Genomic DNA, 27,786 nt, shown 5'->3' with positions numbered 1-27,786 from the left:
CCCACACAAAACACACGGATCCATTTTACCTCCCTCCCCATCGTTATTACTACTGGCACTTTCTCCAGATCACTTATCTATTCAGTCCCTCTCACACCTCATATTCTGTGCAGCGATTCATCTCTCAAGCTTCAACCTTCTTTTTTTATCTCTTTACAGTCAGCCTTCACACTTCACTTCCGCATGACAAACTGTTCTGTAAAATTTCTTCGTGCTTTATAAATCAGTGAAAGTTTCCATTTTTATCGATCCCTTATCTAGGACGTCAAATTCTACTAGTTCTATTCAATTCAGACTCCCGAGAATGTGAGCATATAATACTGAAACTGTGTGTGTGTGTTTTTTAATACTTTCCGCTTGCCATCCTTTCAGTCAAGTGAGAAGGTCGAGGAATCCATTGTCTGCTGTAGTGAATACACCGTGACTTATAACGGGAGGGGTCGCGTCGAAGTTCAAGGAATTGAAAATGCCGGTTACGTTGCGGACGATGACTGGTACGCCGTTATTTTACCTTCTTGTCGTAGGTTGCGGGTTTTTAGTTTTTATAAAAGTAAGATGCTGTCTTGGCCCCAGCAAAAACTGAGTTGTAGCTGATTTCAAGGCATGAACGAAGCTGAGAGAGAGAGAGAGCTTCTTGATTTCAATTTTTGAATGGGATCTTTCCTCGTGACCCCAGCAAAGTTCGGAGTTTGTTATCTTGGATTAATATCTCTTTGGGGGCCATTATCTTTATTTTATTTACAGGCTTTTGTTCTAAATAAGCCGCAAAGGTGGATACATACCGGGTTAAAACCCTTGGGTCACTACCTAGGAAAGATCCTTTGAATGATAAATACTGTACTTTCACAGTGAGTCCGGAAGGAACAAAAATGTCCAGATCGCCACCAAATTCCGGAAGGTGAAGGAAGAGAAGCCGAGACCCAAGAATATCCTGGAGATGACTCTGAACGACGAATGTCGGGCATTGAAGGACATGTTCTTCTTGTCCGTGGCCTATTCTGCCAACTTAGGAGGAACAGGATCCATGACGGGCACCAGCACTAACCTAGTCCTTCGGGATGTCCTTGGGAGGTATGTCCGCGCGGTCAAGTTTCATTATGCATATGTATGATGGGTACAATTTCATGAGTTGCCATACTCAATCCCTGGCGTAATTAATATTCTTTCAGGTGTGGTTGCTTCTATGTAATTCGAATCATCGTTTTAATCGAAAAAGGGCCCTTTTCCGTTAGATCCTTCATCTTTCCCCCAAACAGCTCGGAAACTAGAAAACCCTTAAGGACGTCATAAACCTAACAAAAGATGTAACCCACCTAATTAAACCTGGACCTATCTCACCAAAGAATCATTATAGATATAGATTATGAATCTGAACACTATATGTTTTTGCTCATTTCTCTTTTGGACTTTGTGTTTGAATGTCTTCATTATTCTTTAAGTAGTAATCGGATTACAAGCTTCATTTACAGGAATTGAATCTTGCCATCCCGTAGTCAATATTGATCAATAAAATTTTGTACTCCAAAAGATGAACGTTGACCCAAATGTAGCACTCTTGTCGTTGTAAATCTGTGAAACCAGAGATACTGATTCAAGTTGGCATGCAGTTAGAGGCCTGATGCCAATATGAGGCCTGGCAAAATGGTGGTCCACAATTAAACGTTTGGTTGAAGTGAATAAGAGCCTTTGCGTGACGCAAAAGATCAATTGTATCTCGTATGGGAGGTTATTCATATGACAAATAAAATTTTGCAAATACTTAAGGATAGTAATTAAACTGATTTATCGACTTCTTCACAATCAAGTTAGAATAAGAATATATAAAAAATATAAATTGGAAGAATAGATTAGGGAAAATGAATCGTGGCCTCTCAAACACAAGAATGTGAATACCTAATTATATTATCCAGTATATTATTGCAACACGTTTCATGAATGATTTTATATAACATACATACGGCGATGCACACCTACCCATGTACACACGACATAAATATATTTGTATATATATATATATATATATATATTATATATATATATATATATATGTATTTATAGAATCGTCCTGGTCACTTATTACCATATATATATTTACCTGTAATAGCCACGCCGCTTTACTTCTCTCATTCTTCACACTTTTTGGATACGGTTGACACTACAAAGCAAGGGTGTCCAGAAAGCGTATGATTTCGAGAAGATAAAGAAGGCATTGTGAGGTATTTCAATTTTATATATATGTATATATATATATACTATATATATCATATATATATATATATATATATATATATATATATATATATATATATATATATATATATATATATATATATATATATATATATATATATATATATATATTATATATATATATATATATATATATATATATATATATATATATATATATATATATATAGTATATATGTGTGTGTGTGTGCGTGTGTGTGTGTGTGTGTTTGTATGTATATATACATATTTCCACCAAATGCCTTTTGCTATTTGGAGGGATTGCCATATATATAATTATTATATATTATATTATATATATTATATATATTATATATATATTATATATTATATATATATAGTATATATATATATTTACGTTTAGTATATGTTTATATATATATCCACCATACGCCTTTTGCCATTTGGAGGTGTTGACACTACAACTCACAGCCTTCCAGCGTCTTAGTAAATATTTATCTAGGAATAAAGTCACTAACAATTAGCACGAAAGAATTCAGCAATGGCTTTAATAATAATTTTTTGTCCTCTGAGTTTTGGGAATTAATCAGAAGGGTTTAGGCATCCCGGAGGTGGCAGGGTGTCAGGTAAACAAGTATGCTTGTCGAAATTGGTAATCAAAGAGACCGGTGCTTTAAGAGTAATTTACAGCTGGATTAGATATGATTGAAAAGAAAAGAGAGGTAGGATCATTCAAAAAGTAATTAAGATGAGGTAAGACAAGGATGTTTTGGCCCGCTGTTTGGCAATTTTGAGGCTTTCTGAAAGCTGCCTTTATATGTTCTAATTATATTTTATCTCGTTAATATGATACATACACACTGTTACGGTAACCTCACAACAGGGCAGTGGCCTCTATGACTCGTGGGTTCATAGAACTAGTTCAATTAACTAATTTTCAATTTTACTTATTTAAGTTCGTAAATGAAGCTTTGAGTTGAGTATCAAACCTTTAGCAAACATTTGATCTATTCCATTCTCTTTTGACTTGCAGTTATGTGTACAGTTTTAACTTAGATTTTATAATACCTATAGCTATCCTAAAATTTAATTTCTATTTTCTAAGCATCCACTTTACTGTAAAGATTACCGATACTTTTCCTCTCTCTAGTTTTGAGTTGAAACTACTTGAGAAAATAAACAGATAAGTTTCGACTTTCACTATGAAAGCAAAGTTCTTTCACTCTTTCACTTAAATTTCACTGATCATCTAACATGACTTTCTCGTACACCTTCAGCACGCCAACTGGTCTCAACTTCGCTTCGTGGATGGCGTTCAGCATCCTCGGAATGCTGCTGTGTGTGACTTTAGCTTGGATCTGGTTGCAAGTCGTTTTCGTGGGTCTTTGCCGGTAAGCAGAGTTAATCTCGTGGACATTTCTGTTATGGAAAGTTGTAATGCTAGTTCCAGTATAGGGGCGTTGGTATCGAGTATTGTTAAAAGAAAGATGTTTCTTTGAATTACAGTTCTCTCTTGATGCCTAAATCAGATAGGATTATCATGAACAGAAACGATATGTATTTGATTTATTTAATTTTTAAAATATATAATGCACTGATGACTATCGCCAACGCTTGCGTAGTCCCTGTTCATTTGCGTTCCTTCTCTAGACGCACAGTGGAAATGGAAGCAAGTTAAGTGATTTCTTACGCGAATGATTCGCTTTGTCTTCCTTTAGGAAAGAGCGACAAAGCTCTCAGGAACTAAGCCCCGCCAAAGGAGCAGCGCAAAGGAAAATCATGTCAGACGAGTATGCGAAAATGGGCCCAATGACGCACCACGAGATCACTGTCTTCTCTCTCTTCATCGTTATGGTCCTGGTGTGGTTCTTCCGGTCTCCTGAATTCATTCCTGGCTGGTCATATTTATTTAAAGACGCCACCGGGAAGAAATAGTAAGTCTTTGCTCTGCACTTCTACCATTTGTTTTTTTTTATTTTTTTACTCATGGTTATATTCATATTCATCTTGTGTTGGCGTTTTTTGTTCGAAAATTGTTATCATGAGCGCTGAATTCACGATGAAGCTTTTCGCTTTTAAAACGGGAGATTTTTGAACCTCATTATTATAAAATGCCGTGCATATTTTTGTTTTATCAAAAGGGTCTCCAATATAGTTTGCGATGTGATGGCCACATAAGTTCCAGGCTTCATAAGAGTGTCCAGTGGGTGCACAATTTAGTGTAAAAAGTTTATTTGTCTCTGTGGTGGGTGGCTACCGACGCTACCAACAGAACTATATGATAAATTCGAAAGAGGTGCAGAGCGCCAAGGACCAGAAACCGATTAGCAGTGTTTTTCAGCTGAGCTTCAAGCCTTCTGCCAATAATTACTCTTACTTTTAACAAGGTTATTTTCTTTAAAAAAAACTGCCATTTTCCATTCATTCCAGAATAGAGCATTCTTAAGGTAGCCTATTTTTAGAATAAGATTGAACAGTTGGTCTCCAAATCCACAGGCTTGGAAGTACCCGATTGTCTCTTGATATATTATCCATGGCCACTGTTGAAGAACCTGCTCAATAAGTTAATTGGTTATGGTCATCAACACGATTTTCTTTCATCATATCAAAGAATTTAGGAAAATTTTATAAAATTCGGTGAAACTGCATGAACGAACCATGACACAGAAAATTGTATGTTGAACCTTGATCAGGTTTTGAAATGCTAATCGAGTTATGTGATGTTTCCAGTGAAATCAATGATGCTTCGTCTGTCATACTTATAATTTTAGCCCTCTTCGCCTTACCTGCTAATTTGAGCTTCTTCAAAAACATCGCAAGTAAAGGTAAGAAGATCAGCCGAAGAGTATGTTTTAAAGATAAATAAAGATATAGAAACAAAAATAGACAGAGTGTTGAGAAAGAGACTTTTATCTTAGTTGTACTGAAAAAATCCTATTCATAGTTAACTACTTTGTTCATGTAACAAGGATGCAGGACCTTTTTGTCCGCAGAAATATCATCTTTTATGAGCAGACGGCTTTTTTGAAGTCCTTTGCTTATTTTCCCGCACAGACGAAACCCCGCTCCCGGCAGCCCCTGGTTGCCTCAACTGGAAGGTAGCCCAGGCGAGGATCCCTTGGGGAATTTTCATTGTTATGGGAGGAGGCATAGCAATGGCTGAGGGCTGGAAGAAGTCAGGCCTGTCGTCCTGGATGGCCCAGCAACTCACTGTCTTCAACGCCTTTCCCAAAGAAGCCACAGTGTTCTGTGTTTGTCTTTTCCTAACTGCGCTAACCGATGTTACAGCGAACGCTCCGACTGCGTCCATTTTCCTGCCTGTGTTGAAGGAAATGGTAGGCTTTTTTGATTTTTTTTCTTCCTTTTCGTAAACAATGAAGTCAAATGTCTTTGTAATCTTAAGAGGTAATTGAGGAAAACAATCATAATTTTGTTGCGCAGCTTTTTTATGACGGTTTTCAAAAGTTGAGATGTTCTACTGCATATTTTTTCAAAAAAATTTTTTTCTGTATAACTGTAATAGCCACAATATCCTCTTTTTTATATAAAACAATTGCACTTTTGATATTCCGGCCGAATTAATCAAATAATACTATGAGTATTCGATTTTTTATTTTTTAAGCTTCATTGATCATTTTTTCATTCGAGCTTTGATGAATCCCATATACTATTCGCAGGCTGTGAACTTCAAGGTGAACCCCCTCTACCTGATGTTACCGGCCACCATTTGCTGTTCCTGCGCCTTCATGCTTCCCGTGTCGTCGCCTTCAAATGCCATCGTCTTTAACGTGTCCGGAGTGCAGATCAAAGACATGGTGCGGTATTGTACAGATTCGATTTTTTGTAGTATAGTATTTTGTAGTATGCGGCTCAAGCATTGAATACTTCTTTCTTTTATCTCGTGGTAAATTGTAAGAGCTGAGCCTTGTAATCTGTTACTTCGTTTTTAGGAATGCATGATTGTTTCTCTTTATGGCGTTTCATGTTCATTTACACTTATTTTTAGGTATTACAAGCTTGTTCTTGACTGATTCGTAAAGGACTGCAGCGTCTCTATCTGTTACGATGACTTCTAGTTCTGCAATTATGATTTATATATATATATTTTTTTTAACAGATGAAGGCGGGTAGCGTCATGATCGTGCTATGTGTTATTGTTATTACCGGGATGACCAATACTGTTGGCGTCCTCATTTTTGACCTCCACACTATGCCTGCGTGGGCCAACTCGTCTGCCGTCTCATAGGAAGGTCTTTGGGCATTGTTGCATAGCATGGAGGGTATGGGAAGGCACAAGAGTGGGCCTCTTTTTACGGGCGTGTCCAGGAACGACAGCCGGGGCCGGCGAAAGACCAGCTTCATCTTAAGCAACAGGAGATCATCTTTCCCTGGTTAGACCACTCCTTCCCTTAGCACGGCATCGTGGATTCTGGAGAAGATTCAGGTCCTGGAACAGTGATTTAGTGTAGGAAATGCAACTGTTATTAGAAAATGCTTTGCTAACTTCACCGGACCGGCTAAAATATGTGAGGAAAAGAAAAACAAAATTATATATAAAAATGTATAACTTTAAGCTGGCCGTTGCTGAGCAAACACTGTTAATACTATGTGACTGTAAATAATTATTATTCAAAGACGAGGTCGTAATTACTCGACAAAATGTTCAGAGTTTAGATTTTCTGGACATCGTGCAAAATACGGCAGTAGAATTATGCCGTTAGATGATATAATGTATAAATGAATGTATGGTATTCTACCTCGTATTATTTACATTTCTAATCTATGAGTAGCGTTTATATTCGCTTCTCAGTGTCTTGTTCCTTCTATTAACCAAGAAAAAACTGCTGTTATGGAGCGCGAGATGCCAGTTGTATGGAAGAAGTGTGCCCTTTTATGACGCGGTTATTCGTTTTCTTTAGGTTATGGAGAAAGAAAACGTCTCTTTCTTTCACTTCCTATTTAGGTGGGTGTGCGCGAGAGGTGTGGGATCAACATTTTTGATGCCTTCTCATGTATTTCATTTAAAATATCGAATCGGCTCCTCTACTTCACTTGTGACTAGTTAGTGCCGTCTCATTTTTCTTATTTTTCGCGGCGAGCGTAGTACGACGGAAACAGGTTCCGTAGGTGAAAACAAACTTAACCTTTCCTGGAATGCATTGGCCTGACCAAACCTAGTCATACCTTCTTAACCTCATTTAGGGCGCTGTGCCCTAACCAGGGTGGGGGTGCTTTTCTAAAAGAAAAATGATTATGAAAGCTCCTACATACCTTTCTGAACGATTGGCAACCAGCAAAGCCAAATCCATAATTATTTTGCTGTTGCTAATACTGAGCATAAAAGCGAATTTCAAATAACGTAAATTAAGTCAGAATGAGGTTCTGAAACTGTTAGGGGGAAATTAGACTCTCTCAGAAGGATCTCACTTGAGGTGATCGTAGTAGTAGTGGGGAATAGAACTTGAAAAATATCATGAGCTGAGCTGTGAATTAGCTCCTGAGTATAGACGTTATGACACGTTATTCATTCTCTGTGACTTCCAGTTTTCTAAACAAAATTTCCAGAAGGATTTTACTCTCGAGAGAACGCAGGCAAGTATCCAAAAATGCATAAATGTATTTTGTATTTATGTGAATGTTTTTAGGTAGATGTTCCCTTGTTTTCTGATACCACTGATACCACTAGATTGTCTCGAAAAATTCGTCAAGTTTGTTTTAGTACGTCCATAACACTTTCTGTTTTAGTCACAGTTCAGAAGAAAGATACTCGAAGATTATTTTTGTTATTGTTATCAAGAGTGAGGTTTTCGTTTATATGACTGTGGGGATTATATACAACCTGGGGGGGTTCGGAGTGATTTTCATACACAATCGTGCTTAATGTGGTCAGCTGACATAAGGGGTTATGTGAATTTCATGAACACAAGACAAAAAGTTCGCAAGAAATGAAAAAGTGCTGAGAAGCTATTGAACTATGTACTATATTTTCAAAAAAACAACAACAAAAAAACATATATAAATATATATATATATATATATATATATATATATGTATGTATGTATATGAGTCATATCACATTACCGTGATTCATATACATACATCGAGCTACAAATGTCCTTTAATATCTAATTCGCTTTACCTCAGGAATTAATATATTTTCATATATGCTTAACCGAAGGGAAATTTTCTTGGCGATAATAGACTTGTCGGCTCCCGGGCGCGAACCATCGAAACCAAACAAATCCAGGACGACAGTGAAGCTTAAACCCACACCGCCACCGCAAGAGGCTACCAAACAAATCCAGGACGACAGTGAAGCTTAAACGTTTACCACACCGCCACCGCAAGAGCCTTTTGCGGTGGCGGTGTGGGTTTAAGCTTCACTGTCGTCCTGGATTTGTTTGGTTTCGATGGTTCACGCTCGGGAGCCGACAAGTCTCTTATTGCCTAAAAAATTCCCCTTCGGTTAAGCATGTATGAAAATATATTAATTCTGAGGTAGAGCGAATTAGATATTAAAGGACATTTGTAGCTCGATGTATATATCTATATATATGTGTATATATATTATATATATATATATATATATATATATATATCATATTTAATAATAATTATATATATATATATATATAATATAATAATATATATTATATATATATATTTAATATATTATTATAATATATATATAATATATATATATATATCTCATCAGGCGAACCATAGGGAAAGGTATCGTACTCGTGTACATATATTTTGCTGACGTTTCACGACTCATGGTCGCTAGAGCTGCAGCTCCGTCTTCTAAGGATAAAATTCCCCTTCGGTTAAACATATATGAAAATATTAATTCCGAGGTAGAGCGAATTAGATATTAAAGGACATTTGTAGCTCGATATACTTTTATATATATATATATATATATATATATATATATATATATATATATATACATACACATACATACATACATACATACTTACATACATACATACCTCACGCATTGAAAATATAACATAGAGTGCAGTGACTTATCAGCACTAGAAGTATTCATGAAACCCAGATAATACCTTTGATGTCGGCTGTACGACATTATATATATATATATATATATATTATATATATATATATATATATATATATATATATATATATATATATATATACATATATATATCTCAATCAGAGTATATGACCACAAGGAAATCACCAGTGTGCAAGATGTTTTGCCTTTAATCTAGCAAGACTTCATACAGTGGAACAAAAAATTACAAAGAAAGTTTTGGTTTTATAAGCAGTGTTTAGACATTGGCTCAGTTTAATAGTGTATTCCTTTGTCAGACGCATTAATACAGATTTTAGATTTCTGGTAACGAAATTTTGTATATTTTGTGATCATACTGCTATGGGACCAGTCAATTTTGATTTTCACTTAGGTGTACAAAAATACTTATTCTTTTGTCTCGTTATAACAGAATATTGGTGGTGATTTATTTTGACCAGTTCCCTACTCGTATGGACCAAATAGAATGATAAAATAAGTCACAGCTCATACAAGGGATTCTATAAACAATGTTTCGTTCATAACTCGTCAGATTTCATACCAAGATCCCGAGATGCTGTCTATATATGTTAGGGCTTCCAAAGGCAATACTGCCACTCCACCAGAGAATGTACGGCGAAGAATTTGTCAGGGAATTCATTGCTATCATGTTGAAAAAAAAAAAAAAACATATCACAAAGATAGAGGAAAGGCTTTCTTCAAAAATTCATGTAGAAGGACAAACACCCCGCAATCGAAACTTAATTGAAAACTGAAGAAACTCTTGGAGGAAAGCGACTGGACGATTAATTGATTGATTGATTATATCTAATAAAACTAGCGTCACTACATCTAGGTCATTGACGAAAAGACAGGGCAAGTTGAAGCTGTCTTGTAAAATTATTAGTAAAGTCGTTGTTTGTGTTTTAGGGTTTGGTTAATTGATCATTGGCTAATTTTCAGCAGTGCCAGACACTCTGTCCATAGCGTCCTCCTCTTTTCCTCCTTTGAAAAATTCAGCTCCCATCCGCATCATCCTTGTGATATTGACAAAGATTTTAGTTGTTCATCGTCGAAATTTCCTAATAAGATTAATATGCCCAAATGGATAATGATAAAGCCATTCACCTCACTATGGTCGATAAATCAGATACTTAGTTAAAATGGATAACATATCTCCTGTCTTAAAAATGGAAGATTTATTAAGTGATAGTGGTACTTACACGATTTTCTCGGTTTTCCAATGATTCTCCAAAGTAACCATATTTATAAGGCTTGGTTAAAACGCAGTAAGAAAAAAATCCTGACCTCTGGAAGCCACTCTGTAGGCTCTTGTCTCGTGTCGGCTGTCAAAATATTAGGAACTAATCTGACAGCAATGATTCATTCAGTATACCTAACAGAAACCCAATAGCATCGCTGTCAGTAATGACTTCAGATTACCAAGTTTTGATGTTCTTATTACAAAAGTGCCAGTTTGACAGTTGAATCGGCCATGGAATATCTCTAAAAATGAAATAACTAGATTGGATTCACTCACAACAGTCATAAAATTTTTGAAATGATTAAATTGTGTAGTTGTGATTGTTCGCTCATTATTAAATGGAAATTTTATAGATACTATAGGTATAGTTGTGTTTAACCATCTGTCACCAGTTATCCCGAATTAGAAAAACATGTTATTCTTAAAATGATTAAAAGACCTCTAGATAAAAACACGGCAAAAAGGCCCCCCCGTCAAATCCACATTAGAGAGAAAAAAAAAATATGGTCGGTCGCTCTGTTTGTACGTGGTTGTTAGATGTGAAAATTTTCAGTGTAACTTTAGCACATATAGAGAAGCAATATATAATTTGATTTATGTAAACTATTTATCTGGACATCATATTAATATAAAAAGTTGTACTCAGTTCAGTGTTCTAGCCAGCATCAAAAGCTTCGTCAGTCTGAATTCCTGTGTGAAGAACATTAGGGAAATAGTTAGGACCTTATGTTATGTTATACAACTCATTTTGAAAATATTTGATGTCAATGTAATTTTTTTTTATGTCAGAAATGGCGTAAAAATTTCATTTAAGATACTGGCCTCACCAGAATAGCAACATTGTTTATAAAATCCCATGTACGGACTGTGGTTCATTTTATTTGGCCCAGACATGTAAGTAAATGTAAAAAGAAATCACCTTAAATATTCAGTAGGAGGTGATCAGGAAAACAATGTTCTTTTTGTGCAACATGGTGAAAAATCATGATTGATTAGTCCTTTAGTGGCATAATAACAAGATGTAGAAATATTGTGTCTAGATAGTTCCAGGAATCTGCTGTAATACATCTGACAAAGTAAATACTATTGAACTAATTGCAGGTCCATACACTCCTGAACCCATCCCGCACAAGGTGGTCGGAGGAGGTTTAGAAAAGAAACGAAAGAGTCTCTGTTATGGTTGATGTCCTTTGCCTCATTATATAGTATCCAAATACCCGGGTTTACCCTCTCCTGACGACCAACCTAAAAGTAATGGCTTTAGTATGTGTTGAAGTGGTTATATAACGCCTTTAGTTTTATAAGTTGTTTGTGAAACTGAGCCTTATTTATAATCGTTTGTTCCATTATATGAAATTTGCTTGAAAAGGCTTAAGTTAAACGCAGGAGGTCTCGCAATTTGTTGTTTCACTTTCCTCGTGGACTTTCACTTTCCATGGTAGATATATAGATAGGTATTAATCGTAAAGGTGACCTGTAACACTTTTCCTGCTCTTAAATTTTCTGTAGTTTATCCTATGAACTGGAAGAGGTTTATTTAAATCCTTTAAGGGAATCACTTCCGAAATGTCGTGGTCGACGCCAACGGAGCGGTTTTTAACTCGGGGCTCCGAAGTCTCCGACTCCTCGGCAGATTCCTCATTTTCGGGAACGGAATGGTTCTCTCTCTTTCCGTTAGATTCCGCCGTCCTCAGCGCAGCTTTGCTGTTCCAGTTGCTGTTGTTGGAGATGTCAGGGCCGCCCCCCGATTCCAAGGGTGTCTCCTGGCGCACAGGTGTGTACACGCGAACCGACGGTCTGGACTTAATCAAACGGACCTCCGTTTCAGCCAAATTCGGAACCTCTGAAGCATCGGTGATCATCCGGTTTTTGAGTGACGTCGACATCGTTCGACTCCCTGTAAAGGAGGAAGACCATAAAAGAAATTGGATTACTTTCATAGCAAAGAATGAGTTGATGACCAATAAAAACGTTAAGTGTCAATTGGCTGCTAAGAGCGATGAAACTCTTTCATGAATAGATTTTACTCATTTTTCATTCTTGTCATTTAAATTTAAAGTTCTAATTGGTATATGGAATGTAGGCCATAGGTCAAACGTTGGGCCTTATGAGGTCATTCAGTGCTGAAATTGAAACTGCGAGTCAAAAAGGTTGAAAGGATGTAACGGGGAAAACCTCGCAGTTGCGCTATGAAACAACTATTAGGGAGGGTGGCAAGTAAGATGGAAGAAGAGACTATGAAGGGAAGCACAATAAAAGGAATAAGAGGGGTTGCAGCTAAGAAGAGCCGAAGTGACGCTGCAAAGACCCCTCAAGAAATGCATACGGTGCTTAAGTTCAAAGTAACTTCCATTATGTCCTCAATGTCAGACTTCATGAGACGCGTGTTGCATCTTTCATAACATCTCTTGCAGCATTAATCTTTTACCAGAATGATGTTTTGATGGTTAAGCACGTATCATTTCTATCATATATTTAAAAGGCCACACAGAAACACACGCACGCACCAATCCGTAATGGTGGAAACTACTTCGTAAAGGCAACAAGAATAACATGGCATTTAACAATAACATGCAAGTACGCCAACGCCCTGCCCTTAACTCACTAACCCTACCCCGCCACACACCACACCAAAACCTCCCCCCCCCCTCCCCCACAAATAAAAAAAAACCATTTCCGTATTTTTGTAATAATAACTGATAAGAGACTGATGCCTTTCACGCGTTTGTCGTTTCATCAGTATATGAACTCGCTTAAGAGACTTATAATTTAATGCCGTACACGTCGATTAAATAAGCATATATTATGGGGTGTTCCAAAAATATAGAAGTATACAGCAGACCAGCTTTCTTTATACACACATATATATGTATATATATACTTACAGATATATATATATATATATATATATATATATATATATATATTATATAACCGAATGCCACAGGAAAATTATAGGAAGAAATTCAAGCGCTTTGATGGGATGTATCATAAAAATGAAGTTTGGTTCTCAAGATTAAAACTGCATCTAATTTAGCTCTTTTTCGCGAATAATTGAAACCTTCGAGGATTTCCATAGTCAAGAAAGTTGGTTTACTGTAAATAATCAAATTCTGAAACCCAAACCTTCACAAAACACACGTATTTAAGTAATTTCTTTAATTAGATTCGTCTATCACTTGCATGGCAGCCTGAAAACCAAAGTCATAGATAGGCTTCAACTTGCCATACATCTAAGCTACACTTTGCAATCAGCGTTACCTATCACGTAGACTCGTTTCAAAATCTATCATTGACAATACCTTTCACGGCTTCACCACTACTACACCATCTGATCATCTGTCTGACCAATTGGCAATCGAGTGTTACTTCAGACAACTTTTTTTATCTCTTTCCTGGAGCCTTGTAGGGTGGCTTACCATGTAGCCTTCACTGAAAGAGATTTTTTTTCATATCATAAATCTTCATCTTACATTTTTTTGTCACTGAAGCGTGGACAAGTTTTGTCTTTTAGGTTACTGCTGAGCATTTTCGCTGAAGACCAAAAGCACATATAACTTACTGAGTTATACTAAGATACTTGGAAGTTTCTTCCGATTCCTCTCAGAGCTTTTATCAGTTCTAGTACTAGAAAATAAAGTTTACAGAAACAATAGGTTATTTCTGCTAAATATTGGGTACCTCTTCGCAAAGAAAAAAACTTACAGTACCACAGACAACAATGAATAAATAGATAGACCTAACTGAAAAGGAAAATGAGTGCTCACTGAAGCCATGCACGTTAAGTAACTGAATAATGAAGCAGAGACCTCTTGAGGTAGAGGAAGTTTGACTACCTCTGAAAGAAACGAAATCTTTCACGGTACGCATACGAGTCCTAACAGGTGCAGTAGACAACGTGTAGAGAACAGGATTAACTGCAGAATTCACTGGAAGGACAAACACTGCTATCCACGAGAACACCTGTAGGAGAGGTTATTATTATTATTAACGATACAACGTTAAAATACCATATACTATATCCATACCAAGCAAGAGGCCTACCTGTAATCATAAATTGACACGCCTATATAATATCATATTTGTCTTCAGGAAGTTGAAGTACAACCAAAAGAAACCTCACCAACCTTCGGAGGGACTGACACGCCGCAGAGAGAGATGATCCCCAGGAAGATAATGGGAAGCCAACAGGCGGCGTCCGTAGCTACAATGAGGGTCATCCTTGTGGCCATTGTGCCTTCCCCTTGTGTGTCGGGTCTCTTGCGGACGGCCAAACGAGTTTGCTGAGCCATTGAAAACATAAGACCGTAGCTGACTGCAATCACGGCGAAGTTGATCATGTTTATAACTATAGGAAGATTAGAATATCAAGTCAGTACGAGCTGGTAGGCATGGTGAAATAAATACATATCTAGGTATAATTCGGGACCATCAAACATTATTGTCCATATATGTTTGGAAAGATATCTTATAGATAATAGCAAATTCACTCAGAATTATTACAAATGAGGAAATGCATCTTCGGTAGAATGGAATTCAACTAACCCTTCAATATCAAAGCATAACACAGCCTGAATGGATTGAAATTCATAACTTCCCAGAAATGTAGAACTATACAAGTTTAGATATCATCTCATTCTTGACCCTGTTAAACAAATGTTATTCCTTACCTAAGAATATAAAGACTGAGTATTCCCATCCACTAGGCTTCTCATTTGTGATGTGCAATGCCAGACAGACGCCGGACCTTCCATAGAAGTTGTTGAAATAGGGTATGGGAGCCAGTGGCAAAGCAGAGAAGAATGCTACAGCCAGCCAGACGCCCGCCATTACCAGTGGGATAAGCCCCCTGCTTAGTCCACGAAGTCCGAACGGATACCTGATAACCATAAGGCGGTCGACCGTGATCACTGGCAAAGACAAATCACAAACTCGTGAATAAATACGTATATGATAAGTACGTACTCTATTACCACAATCAATTCACGCTAATACTTAAATTTTATTCGCCGATGCATGTACTCTTGTCTTGCACGCATTTTTGCACTCCCATTCCTTTCGTTCCCCGTAACACTTCTGAATCACAATGCATTCCTTCCACATAACCGCACCATCTCAAAGTACTCTGGAGCTACTAGCCTTTCAGTTATGTTGAATTTGCCCTCCTTCCTTCTAATCTTCACGCTTCTCACCTTATCAATAATTCTGCCACCACATAGTCTATGCAAAAAGTTCATTTCTGCAACTTCAACCTTTTTTCTTTCATGTGTATTCAACACATGTACTTCACCTCCAAGGAGGAGAGTTAGCTCAATAATCGTTTATGCATTCTCATGTTGGCTTCTAAAGACAATTCCAGTCTCCTACACCTATTACAAACCTTTACTCACACCCTTCTATTATCCATACAAATGCTCTTTGTTTCATCTTCCTGGAATCCTTCTTTTATACCCGTAGTCTTAGTCTTGCTCACATTTAGAGTAAGTTTTCTTCTCTTTCAAATATTAAAGTTCTACCAGCTATAGCAGTTCCTCTTCAGCATCTCCAATCAGCCCTGTCATCTGCAAACATCAACGATTCCACTACACATTCATACCTTATCGTTTTATCATACAATTTGTAATTACATATCCTTTGTAAACTTCTAAAGTACTTTGACTAGTTTCATATCCCAACACATGAAACAAATATTAAGAGAGAGCTTCATGTACAGTTGGAAGAGTAATCAAAGATTAAAATAGATACCCCAGCTCTTACTAATCTTTGTGAAATTCAGGATCATATAACAATTCTCCAACCTCATTCCCATGCTGGAATGCCTTCGAACACTTTTAGGAATTGCTGAAACAAGCAAATATGTTGAGCATTATGGCAATGTCACGGGACAGTTTTAAAGACAAACGCGCATTTCCAGATGTCCAAAGCATAAATATAAGATGAAGCTATTCCAAAATTTCAAGCTATTCCCAAATTTCATTTTCCTTTAATTTTTTATAAATACACACATATACATATGTATATATCGTACTGTATGTGTGTATATAACAAAATATTTTATGAACACACACATATACATATATATATATATATATATATATATATATATATATGTGTGTGTGTGTGTGTGTGTGTGTGTGTGTGCGTGTGTTTATGTACAGAGATATGGAGAGAATCTGCTGGTCGTTAGGGTTATTGCAATTACACTTATTTAATCAAATATTCAGCAATTATCATATCTTATCTTGCAGTTCTCCTCAAATTCTTGAAGAAACTTTCCACTGGCTGCTCACCTGTCAAGGTGAAAACAGACAGCTCGGACGAGAAGGTGCTGATAAAGCCTGCTATTTGGCACAGGGTCGACGACCGCCACTCCTTCGCGTGCACCGCGTAGTTGCCCCGAAAATTTAAGTCGACCGCAGCCACAATGAGGAGGTAGACCCCCATCAGGAGGTCCCCAATACCTAGGTTCACTATCAGGAAGGAGTGCATCTGGAACGGATTTTTGAAAGGATTTATTATGAGTCGCATCAAACGAGTCCTATCGATGTCAATCGTCGCGAAATGAGGTCCGTCAGTTAGAATGAGGATGATGATGATGGTTAGGATAATATTAATGATTGAACAACAAATATAATAGGATAATACGAACAAGAACCGGAAATTTAATTAGGGGCAAATGTCTGTGATGATTATCAATCATAAACGAAGGATAATTACATTAGAGAGAAAGAGAGATTTCTTATGATGATTAGGATGATGAAGACTGAAAGACAACTGGTGAATCGAGGTTAAATGTTTGTGATAATTATCGATGATGAATTTAGGATAACTGGATTAGAGAGGGAGACTCATTCCGTATGATGATATGATTAGGATGATAATGATTGAAGAACTGGAAAATTAATTAAGGAAAATGGAGATAATTATCGATAATAAACGAAGGATAATTGTATGAGAGAGAGAGAGAGAGATAATAATTCCGTATGATGATAAGAGTAGGATAATAGTGACTGAACAACAAAATGAATTGAGGAAAAAATGATCGATAATAAACGGAGGATAACTGCATAAGAAAAAGGGAGAAAGCCCTGTTTTTTAACATTACATCTACAGGCACTGATGGTTAGGGTAGACCTGTAACGTGTGTATAGATCAAGACAGATACAGACGGAGAAATTTTCAAATAGGACCCATTCATAAAGAGAGTACGAATACTCATCATCCATTCCCATCAACGCACCTTATTCCCACTTGAATAGAGGATCCTCCACAGGATGACGAAGGAATTGCCAACGAAGGCAGTCAGCCCCAGGATCCAGATGAAGACTCGAAGAACGATGTTAGACATGAGGTCTTCGCAGGAAGAAAACTGATCCCCTCTGGGTAAGCAGGTCTCCACCTGTGGGGCGAGACAGCACCAATGCCACTCGTCTGTGATACTGGAAATGACAACAAGAAGAGCAAAGGAGTCAGTCAGTGTGTGAAAGAGCTGATTACAGTGCGTTTGTGTACGTTTCAATCGTACATGCATGCACACATACTACACAGTGGCGTCGTTTCAGATTTGTCTTAGTGGGTGGGGGTTAAAGGTTTAGAACTTATAGTATGAGTAGAGTGACGAGCAAAGCGAGCCCCATCAGCTGGACGTAGGTGGGGAGGGCGCATTTTGGAGCATTTTTAAACCGCATAAGAGCAGTATTGAGTTAATAAAGCAGCAAACAGGTGTGCTATATATATATATATATATATATATATATATATATATATATATATATATATATATAAAAGGCACATTATAACACTTTGGTTTAAAGCTAAGGACTATATTTTGATGGTCTGGCTACCACCCATTTCAAGTAGTGAATGACATAAGAAGTTACATTGGTGAAACTTATAGTGGGAGAAATGCCGTTAGGTGATGCCTGTGGCCGTCGCTGAGCTGCCGTAGGTTCTGTTAATTGTTTTAATCCTCCTCATGGTTGCCTTAAGGAAGACATTGTCTATATGGTCCGAATCCCAGGCTTCAATGGAAAGGTTTGTCCTATTATCTTGTTATATTATTAGTGAAGATTCCACCATTTGACATTTGTATCGACAGCTGCTCTTGTATAAAATTCGGGATGAGTTCCAATTGCCGAACTATTTTGACCATATCCAACTGAGCATTTATGTTGAGTTAATCTCTCCGAGAGAGATTTACATGTGTATCAATAGTATGACTTATCACAGTCCCTACAGGGAATTTCATAAACTACGTCTTTACAAATTGGTTTCTGCTGGACGTTGATTAATGATTTCCCTAGTGTATTCGGATAAGTGAAGATGAAATGGTTGGAGTGGCCCAAGGTTTTTGTGATCTCTCGTAAATTGCCCGCGTGAGGGATTACGATTTTGTTTGTGTATTTTTCGTTTTCTTTGTTTTCTGTGGGTTTGCAAAAAATGCTCTTTCCTTTATGCATGTTTTTTTCTATTATGTGCTTTGGGTATTTTAACAAGATAAGTTGATTTCTGATTGTTTCAAGCTCTTTGTTAAGAAATTCTGTTTAGCAAATTCTCAGGGCTCTAAGGAATAGGTTACTTGCTATGCCGCATTTAACTGAAATGTCATGGTAGCTGTAAAAATGAATATAAGAAATTGAGAATGTCGCTTTTCTGAAAACAGTGAATATGTAGTTGTTATTAGCTCTGATGATTAAGACATCTAAAAAGGGGAATTGGCTATTGTTTTCCCATTTTACTTGAAACTTTATGCTTGGGACTAAAGAATTTAATTTTGGTAGAAAGACATCAAAGTCGCCCCACTCACTGTTCCAGTATGTTAGTCTACATAACGAAGCCAAATCATATCTGCAGGTTTGATAGAGTTTATAATTACTGATTCGAAATACTCCATATATAGTCCTTAGCTTTAAACCAAAGTGTTTTAATGGGCCTTCTATACTTGAGATGTATCCTGTTTTAATAGAAGAATTATATATATATATATATATATTATATATATATATATATATATATATATATATATATATATATATTTATATATATATATATATCATGCAAACGAAGCAGGAGATGGGAAGAGAGGAAGAGGAGTCGATGGATTGACGAGCTAAGACAATTTGGGGGTATAGAATGGCATAGAAAGACCATAAACAGAAGGGAATGGAAGGACATGTCTGGGGCCTTCGTTCTGCATAGGACTAGCAACGGCTAATGATGATGATGATTATATATGTATATATATACACTATATATATATATATATATATATATATATATATATATATATATAGTGGCATAAAACTAGTATTAGGAATGACAATATAAGGGTAAAGAGAAAGTACTGTTGATATTATTATTATTATTATTATTATTATTATTATTATTTCAAAGGCAAGAGTGGTGGGTGCAAACCAAATCTTGGTGGGACCCAACAGTGTCCTGAGGGGGTGGCAAGTGCCCCTTCACCCTCCAAATGACGAGCCTCTTATTATATATATAACCTATACATACATACATACATACATATACATACTACATACATACATACATACATACATACACACATACACTATTACTCAGATAGTTACCGACGAATGTAATAGGTACTTTGACTTTTTCTAAGTTCCAGGTTATGTTTCGACGGTCATGCGAGTGGTGCTCCCGATCCGAATTTTTTGTTTTGTTTTGTTACGGTGCATTGTGGGTACACGAACAATGCTGAAACGTAGTTGTTTCTTTGGCACAGAGTTTCACCAATTAAGTGAGATTTTGGAATTCCGGCGTTGCCTGAAAAAAACTGGCAGGAATTCTGAGTCCCGATTCCTTCTTCGGTGCGGATAGGTAACCCATGTTCCTTAGATCATTTCGGCTGCTTTGAATTCATATCCAACGTGTTGTTTTTAAGCGATATTCATTTCAGTAACATAGTAATAGCTTAAAAGACACTGGAACCTCTTATATCCTACAAATATGGGCGACCACACTGGGAAGTCGGTTTTTTGTTTGGGGGGAAAATGGAAAGCGAGTGAAACATCAAAGTTGGATCCTGACATCCCCATGATAGCCTACTCCTGCAAGTTCTGATTTTGATTAAGGTAAGGTTTCTCTTTGAGGGTTTGGTCCTTTGGTACATTTTAACTGAAACCACAATCGTATTCTGAAGTTGCAAATATGATTTTGGTAAATTTTACTGCGTTTCTTTCCAATGTTTCTGATGTTCATGCCGGTAGTAAATTAGTAGGATAGGCCTAGTAGTCGAGATACTGGCTCGGACATATTGTTCTCATTCTGATTAAGTTGAGATTTATTGAAGGTTTTTAAAGTAACATCACGCACTATAAATGTGGACCTGGTGGGCTAGGTTAGGTTACGTTAGGTTTGGTAGGTTGGTTGCAACTCTATTAATATTTATTTAGTTTTGTAGCTTGGGTTAAGAGAGGGAGTTCAGGTAAGGTCACCCCTTAGGTTAGGTTAAATACATTCTTCTTTTTCACTTTTTTTTTCCCGACCTAAATACCCCGGTTTCCCTCTGTGGTTCACATGATTGCAGTATATAAAGAGGAGTCTATCGACATTTAACGCCAGATTCATCCAAAGCACACATTAACACAAAGGAAAATAATAGTTTCAATTCCGGAAGGTGACCAGAGAGTTTTATTTATATACTCTTAATTGTCACTGCTTTGCTTCATATAAACGTTTATTGTGTAAATTTAGTCAATTATTTACGAATTGCTCGTATACTATTGGAAGTAGCACCTACAATTTCTACGATGAACATAAGTCTTGTGAATTTCGTAATTTGCCTTTTTTATGAGATCAGAGACTATGAAACTAGATGAAAATGGGGTTTCATGGTTAAAGCTGTTGTTCATGAGCCGCAAAGTAGTAAGATTTTGATTAGACAAAAATTGAGACAACGTCATCTGAGCAGACAAATTACCTTTCATTCCTATACGGATAGATAGATACAACATGCTGATTTAGTATTCCTCAAGAAGAAAGTACAATGTCAAAACGAGCCATATTGATTTTCATCAGCATATTTATATTGACTATGCGATCTTGAACGCAATATAAGTTACTGGTAAGAGACGACGGATGAGTGGGTAAATATATGTGCCTTGTGGTGCAGACTTAACTAGATTACAGGTTTGTGTGTACCTAAACTATCATGATCAGAGTTGACAGATGAGGCCGAGTCTAAACGAAACTTGATGAAAGAGAAGAAAGATACAATGAAATATTAAAATGAAAAGATGTAAAATAGAGATCACTGACAAATGGTTATGATACTGTTGTTTCAGATATCTTGTCAACAACAAAGTATTAATACGCGTTTCCAGTCAAACAAAGGAGACTCAAATAAAAAAACGAAAAGGTTATATAAGAGAAAACTAACTCACAGGTGTAGCTAATGGTTATTTGAACTCAAAATCTAGTATAATTAACTATAAATGAACTATGAAAAAATTATATTTCCTTAAGATCAACTAACAGCTCTACTTACAGTGTGTTCAGATTTGGAAGAACAGCAAAGGTATCTTTGCTTACGTTGCTTAGAGGATTTTCTTTCAGGTTCCTGTAGGGGAAAAAAAGCGTAAAAGTTAGCGATTTCTACGCATTCGACATAATGTTTAGCAAAATATACATACAGGGAGAAGGGGGAGAGAAAGGTGTGGGATGAGTTTCTTAGACAAGTTGACTTTCAGCAATACTTTTTCATTGGTTTGTCTAACACATTGTAGAGCAATTTCCCCACTGCAGAGGACGTTGGCATTCAAAGTAAACCCAAAAGGAGAACGCAGTCAGTGATCAGTAGGCTGCTAAAGACCAGATCAACCACAAAAGCCAAAATGAAATGATAAATTGCCTTGATTGATTGGGAAGGGGTTAAGACAACTTTCATGCGACGACTAGATTTAGTATGAAATGAAAATTTAGAGAAAGGCGGAGGAAAACAGATGTTGGAAAAGGGCGGCTTTGGAACAGGAGCCTAAAAGTACCAACACAGGGAAGTAAGGTCTACTGTAGATAATACAAGAACCAAAGTACTGTTCATTATAGGTTTTTCATTAAGAGGGGTATACGACGATAGCAAATATATATTCCAATACATAAGGCAAATGTATATATAGCATAAGGAAAACATGGTCTGTGGGTAGCAAAGTAAAGCGTAGCAGTTAATGAAAACAGATGAGATAATAACCTAACTATCTTTCAAAACGCCCAGCTTTATAGAAGTGTAGTTTAACGAAATGCTGCAAGAATTAAATGCATAATAAGATTAATTTATTTTAAAAATCATTTTATTTTATCCACTCTTCAATGAAGAATCATGTCCTGAGATTCCTTAAAGACATTTCTTATGAATAAGGCGTTACTTCTAAAAGTATTTTTTTTAAGGATAGGAATGTAACTCCTAGACTCGTTGAAACAAATGTTAAGACTGAAGCGTTTCATTAAGCTAGTGAGCAAAAATCAAGTGGTTGGCTTCTTTTGCATCAGGACCAAGAGCTATTTCCAGTACTCATTAGAAGTTGAGAAAGATTTGCACTTAAGTTATACTAAACAATGTTGTTACAAATTTGTTTATTTTTTAGTTAAAATTCCAGAAGTTGTACTCGATACGAATTACGAATCCTAACAATGCGACGATACCTTTAAGCATTCCACAACACTTGTTAATTCTGAAATAGCAATTCAAATGTTATGATGAGAGAGAGAGAGAGAGAGAGAGAGAGAGAGAGAGAGAGAGAGAGAGAGAGAGAGAGAGAGAGAGAGAGAGAGAGAGCATAAAACCGTTCAAAGAAACTTACAACTTTTTCAGGTTGTGCAATCCAAAGAATGTCTTTTCGTCGATAGTTGTAATGTTGTTGTTTTGTAAGAACCTGTTGATGAAATCGGCTCATTAGTTCACTGACAAGCTGACAACATAGATGCAACTTGGGTAGGAATTGCCGAGTTGGCAATTATTGTTACAAATAACAAAATAAAAAATCTTTACTTAATCTCCAGAAGGAATTATATCAAAGTCTAGAAGATCGTAAACAATGACATGTATTCAAAAGTTAGCATATGAAGTGAGGAGAAAACTACGAAATATTTATTCATTCTCAAAAACAGGAAAAAAAATGATGATAATAGGAAATAGATAAATAAACACATCGTTTTCAGCATGAGTTGTGAAAAGCTTATCCCAGACGAGAAAGAGCAAAAATTAACCAAATGTTGTTTACGTTGATAGAGAAAAATGTAACGAGTTAAGTAAATTTCACTGAAACATATAACGTGAATTGTATGATTTGTTCCATGAATATACCCAGTGACTGATATTTACATAAAAGGTAATGATACTTTTAGACAAGAAACATAGCATGTCAAGTATGATGAAACATTACAAATATAATTAATCAAAACGAGACCAGACAATATATTTATGAAGATTGATAGGGGTAGCAATAAAACTATTAATCCATTTATAATGAAAGTTAGTACAAGATAAGACAAAGGATAGATATTCTGACAGGGAATTCCTTCAGCAAGAATCCTGCACGAGAACAAAGTAGAGTGTATAAATACAATCATATAACGAGAATTCCTTACAATACACTTCAGCATTCGCCTTTAAAGTTGTAGCCTCAATTATAAACGGGTTGCATTGTTTCCCTTCTTCGAGACTCCTGGGTCCAATGCAGAAGCTTCCGGTCGGAGGTACTAATGGGTACCAAAGTCTGAATTATCCCCCTCCTTTCAAGTGGCTTCCTTTCAATCAATAATTGATCAACTGTTCCCCTTAGTGAGTTCTTACCACTTCTGTGTGTGTATACATACATTATATAGACGTATACATACAGAAATACAGACACACATATTTATATATATATATATATATATATATATATATATATATATATATATATATATATATATATATATATATATATATATATATATATAAATATATGTCACACTGAATCCCGACTCAAGACGACGTGCACTGGACACTATAATATTTGTAAATTATTTTTTAACTTCATTAATCCTTTCTTCATTTAATGAATTTCGTCCTTTGGTGCTGACTGTCATTATTTCTGTTATCTTAGATTTATTTTAAGACCCATCTCTCTAGATATGTGACGGATTCTAATATGCAAGATTTGCAAATCTTGTGTTATTTCTGATTAATGCAACGTCATTTGCATATTCTAAGTCAATCAAGTTTCTGTCATTATAAATTGTATGGAAGGGGTCGACAATTAAGATGAAATAGCATTTGATTGCAATTGACATAATTGCAATGTTTCTCCAGAAACCACATTCATTCAGGTCACCCTACCTTTGGCACCGTAGCAATGACTTCCAGTTCGAATGATGAAGCTTTGTTTCTTCATTCCATATTTTACAGGACAGACCAAGTCTGTATACAAAGTGTCATTTCCGTTGCAGCTAAAATCATTGTCACAGTGATTCCATCACAACCTGAAGTTTTCTTCTCTTAAGGTGTACTTTATTACAGAGCCAATTTCAAAACTTGAAATTAATTTTCTTTATGAATGATAATTAGAACGCCAATTCGAGTTAAGAAGAAAACTCAGTTTATTATTTGCCGAACAATCTCTCTCTCTCTCTCTCTCTCTCTCTCTCTCTCTCTCTCTCTCTCTCTCTCTCTCTCTCTCTCTCTCTCTCTCTCTCTTAGTCACTAACATAAAATTCTGAAAGACAGCAAGAAAAACGGAGATTACTTACAAAGCTTTGAGATTCTTGAGGCCATGGAAAGCTTTGGGGGCGATGTGAGTCAGCCTTTGATGACTAAGATCCCTGGAAAAAAGAACGAAAATAAAAGAACGTTCTACAGTTCACTTTCAGTGACCGCTATATTATTTGTGAATTGCTGAGCATTGCACGGAAGCGATTATATTCGATAAATCAACAAATAGCTGGGATAGAATGCAGAGGAATTCAATTTCCCGTTTGGTTGCAGGAATGCTGTGGCCCATGAAACAAATTAATTTGCATCAGATCCTCAACGACCTTTGATCTTTTACATTGCACTTTGTGGTCATTCACAACAAAATAATTCAATTTATCTCATTTAATTCTAGCATCAATCTAAGGGTGGATCTTTGATCCCTCCCAGTAAAAACAAAAATAAAGCATTGAAACCAACTGTAAAAAGAAATATATTTCACATAGGACTCAAAATGAGTCCTAACTTTCAACAACGAGCGTGAAGCCAGAGATAACATAATGAGCCTCATGCTCTCTTTTTACGAAACAGGTCTACTGCTAATATTGAACCAAACAGCTGTCTTTATTACTGTAATAAATAATCATCATCAGATTTCTAGCAGTGTTAATGTGCCGCTTAAATTTGTACATGATTAGGGTACCCGAAGTTTCCAGATAAATTAAAAAGACGTGAGTGAGATTTACACGTTATATCAACCCATATACCTGGGAAGGATGAAAAAACTAATTATTGAGGTTCTTTGCAGCTTCCCTTCGGTCCCCAGCTGCAACCCTCAAGTCGTATTCTTTCTTCCATCTTACTTTCCACCCCGTCCTAACAATTGTTTCAGCATTATTTTCAGCGCTGAATGACCTCATAGGTTCCAACGCTTGCCCTTTGGCCTAAATTTCATATTCATATTCATACTCATGGCTATTCAAATTCCTTGTCATCTACTAGGATATTTCTAGGTTTTGCGAAATCCTTACATACATACATCTGTGAATTTACACGTATACATACACAATAAACAGGATAGAAATGACCCTGTGATTAAATATTGTATTCTTAACTAAAGTTCACAACAGCAAAATCGATTGCAAGGAACATTTATATTCTTGTTTTTGTTTTACGTACAACCCTACACAGGGATGATGACTCTATCTTATAATAAAATATTAGTAGAACAATTCCAAATGATAATATAAATTACGTAAATGATATTTGTGGAAGTGCTACTGAGGACGCAAAAAGGACAATAAGAGGCAACAGAATGAAAAGCTGCCGTAACTTTATAGAATTAGGACCAGTGTGTGTAAGGTAATACTTTTGTGAGGTAGGATTTTGGCTGTGGGCAGGTTAAAGTTATTTTGTGGTCAAACTTCATCCTTGATTAAATGTCGCTGCAAATGCTTTTGTTTTTCTTGCCTTGTTGCATGTCTTCGAACTATTCAGTAAAGAGATCTTAAAAAGCATTGAACTCTTCTGCGCAAAATAATTAACGTAAGAAAATATTTGATTTACTTACAAGTTTAAGATGGTAAGGAGGCCGGAGAAAGCAAATGGGCCCAACGAGTGTATCTGGTTTCCTGTAAGTTGCCTGGAAAAGAAGAAATAGGACACATAGTACTGACGAAAAAGTGTATCAAAACTAACAATTAGATCAAAGTTGAGGAAACCACGAACCTCTTCGGGAAATAAGGTAATGATGTCCCCAAGGGGAAAATATGGCAAAAAAGTAACATTTCAGAGAAATATGCAGATTGTAGAAAGAACAAAACTCGTGTAAAGGATGCTCTTGCATCTGCTTACAATAATTTATGAATTTTTCATGGAATTGTAAGAATTGATGATATGCTTCTTGAAAAGGGTACAAAAGTATGGAAAGACCTAATTAACTGCAAGGGTAAAATGACGGATTTTAGGGAAATACGAACGTTTGTTAATAGTTACTTCGAAAAAAACGTTTTATGAAAGGTTCTAATTAGAATAAGAGGGAATAGGGTGCCAGGAGCTGGTGGAGATTGGCTTGGGAAATAGGCAAGTTGGTGAAGTATCTCTGAGGAAAACGTATATTTAGCTGCTTAGTTCTATCGAAATTATCAAAAAAAGGAAGGATGCTTAGAAAACTAACTGCAAATTCACGTGCGAAGCTCACAATAAACACCGCGGGGTGAGCATTTGGGAGAACCATTTCAATGTTCCATGTTGAGTAAGAGAAATTTCTTTGCAAGTATTACTTACAAATTGGTGAGATTATGAAGGCCTGTAAACGTCCCCTCCCTCAGGTATGTTAGATTATTGTCCTTGAGGTTAAGTTCCTTCAGTCTCCATAAATGTTTGAATGTGCCGTTCCTCAAGAACTTCAGTTTGTTTCTTGCGAGATCTCTGAAAGCAAAATGGTGGGGAAAAAAGTATTCACTAATTCACGCACTTTCATAAAAGTTTCCACAACTCTTTGGTCGTTTTGTTATATAGGAAAATTATGGAGCTGTAGCAGTAAATACTTTCTGTAATACTGTTTTTTCTGTTGA

At 36.3% G+C, this 27,786-nt stretch overlaps 2 protein-coding genes across 8 annotated transcripts in view; one reads left to right on the top strand and one right to left on the bottom strand.

Annotated features, from left to right (window-relative positions):
- Positions 1–6,965, top strand: part of LOC135198565 (solute carrier family 13 member 2-like) — a 34,223-nt gene extending 27,258 nt beyond the window's left edge. For all 4 annotated transcript variants that reach the window (XM_064226267.1, XM_064226269.1, XM_064226268.1 and 1 more), the window contains exons 5-12: positions 373–494; positions 850–1,071; positions 3,489–3,602; positions 3,930–4,145; positions 4,942–5,036; positions 5,266–5,546; positions 5,889–6,026; positions 6,329–6,965. In XM_064226267.1, the coding sequence (XP_064082337.1) occupies positions 373–494; positions 850–1,071; positions 3,489–3,602; positions 3,930–4,145; positions 4,942–5,036; positions 5,266–5,546; positions 5,889–6,026; positions 6,329–6,457 (1,317 nt within the window). In that variant the 3' untranslated portion in view covers positions 6,458–6,965. The remainder of the gene's footprint in view (positions 1–372; positions 495–849; positions 1,072–3,488; positions 3,603–3,929; positions 4,146–4,941; positions 5,037–5,265; positions 5,547–5,888; positions 6,027–6,328) is intronic.
- Positions 6,966–11,644: 4,679 nt separating this feature from the next.
- LOC135198563 (G-protein coupled receptor GRL101-like) overlaps positions 11,645–27,786 on the bottom strand; it is a 127,936-nt gene continuing 111,794 nt past the window's right edge. For 3 of the 4 annotated variants that reach the window (XM_064226263.1, XM_064226265.1, XM_064226264.1), the window contains exons 17-27: positions 27,497–27,640; positions 26,781–26,852; positions 25,270–25,341; positions 23,340–23,411; positions 22,031–22,102; positions 17,759–17,957; positions 16,809–17,007; positions 15,189–15,428; positions 14,646–14,866; positions 14,328–14,481; positions 11,645–12,415 (exon numbers count right to left, since the gene is read on the bottom strand). In XM_064226263.1, the coding sequence (XP_064082333.1) occupies positions 11,976–12,415; positions 14,328–14,481; positions 14,646–14,866; positions 15,189–15,428; positions 16,809–17,007; positions 17,759–17,957; positions 22,031–22,102; positions 23,340–23,411; positions 25,270–25,341; positions 26,781–26,852; positions 27,497–27,640 (1,885 nt within the window). In that variant the 3' untranslated portion in view covers positions 11,645–11,975. The remainder of the gene's footprint in view (positions 12,416–14,327; positions 14,482–14,645; positions 14,867–15,188; positions 15,429–16,808; positions 17,008–17,758; positions 17,958–22,030; positions 22,103–23,339; positions 23,412–25,269; positions 25,342–26,780; positions 26,853–27,496; positions 27,641–27,786) is intronic. The other variant, XM_064226266.1, reaches the window with a different exon arrangement.

This window comes from Macrobrachium nipponense, chromosome 22 (assembly GCF_015104395.2).
Source record: "Macrobrachium nipponense isolate FS-2020 chromosome 22, ASM1510439v2, whole genome shotgun sequence".
In the NCBI taxonomy this organism is placed as follows: Eukaryota; Metazoa; Arthropoda; class Malacostraca; order Decapoda; family Palaemonidae; genus Macrobrachium; species Macrobrachium nipponense.
The sequence above is the reverse complement of the archived record's forward strand: the minus strand, read 5'-3'. Positions and strand labels throughout refer to the sequence as shown.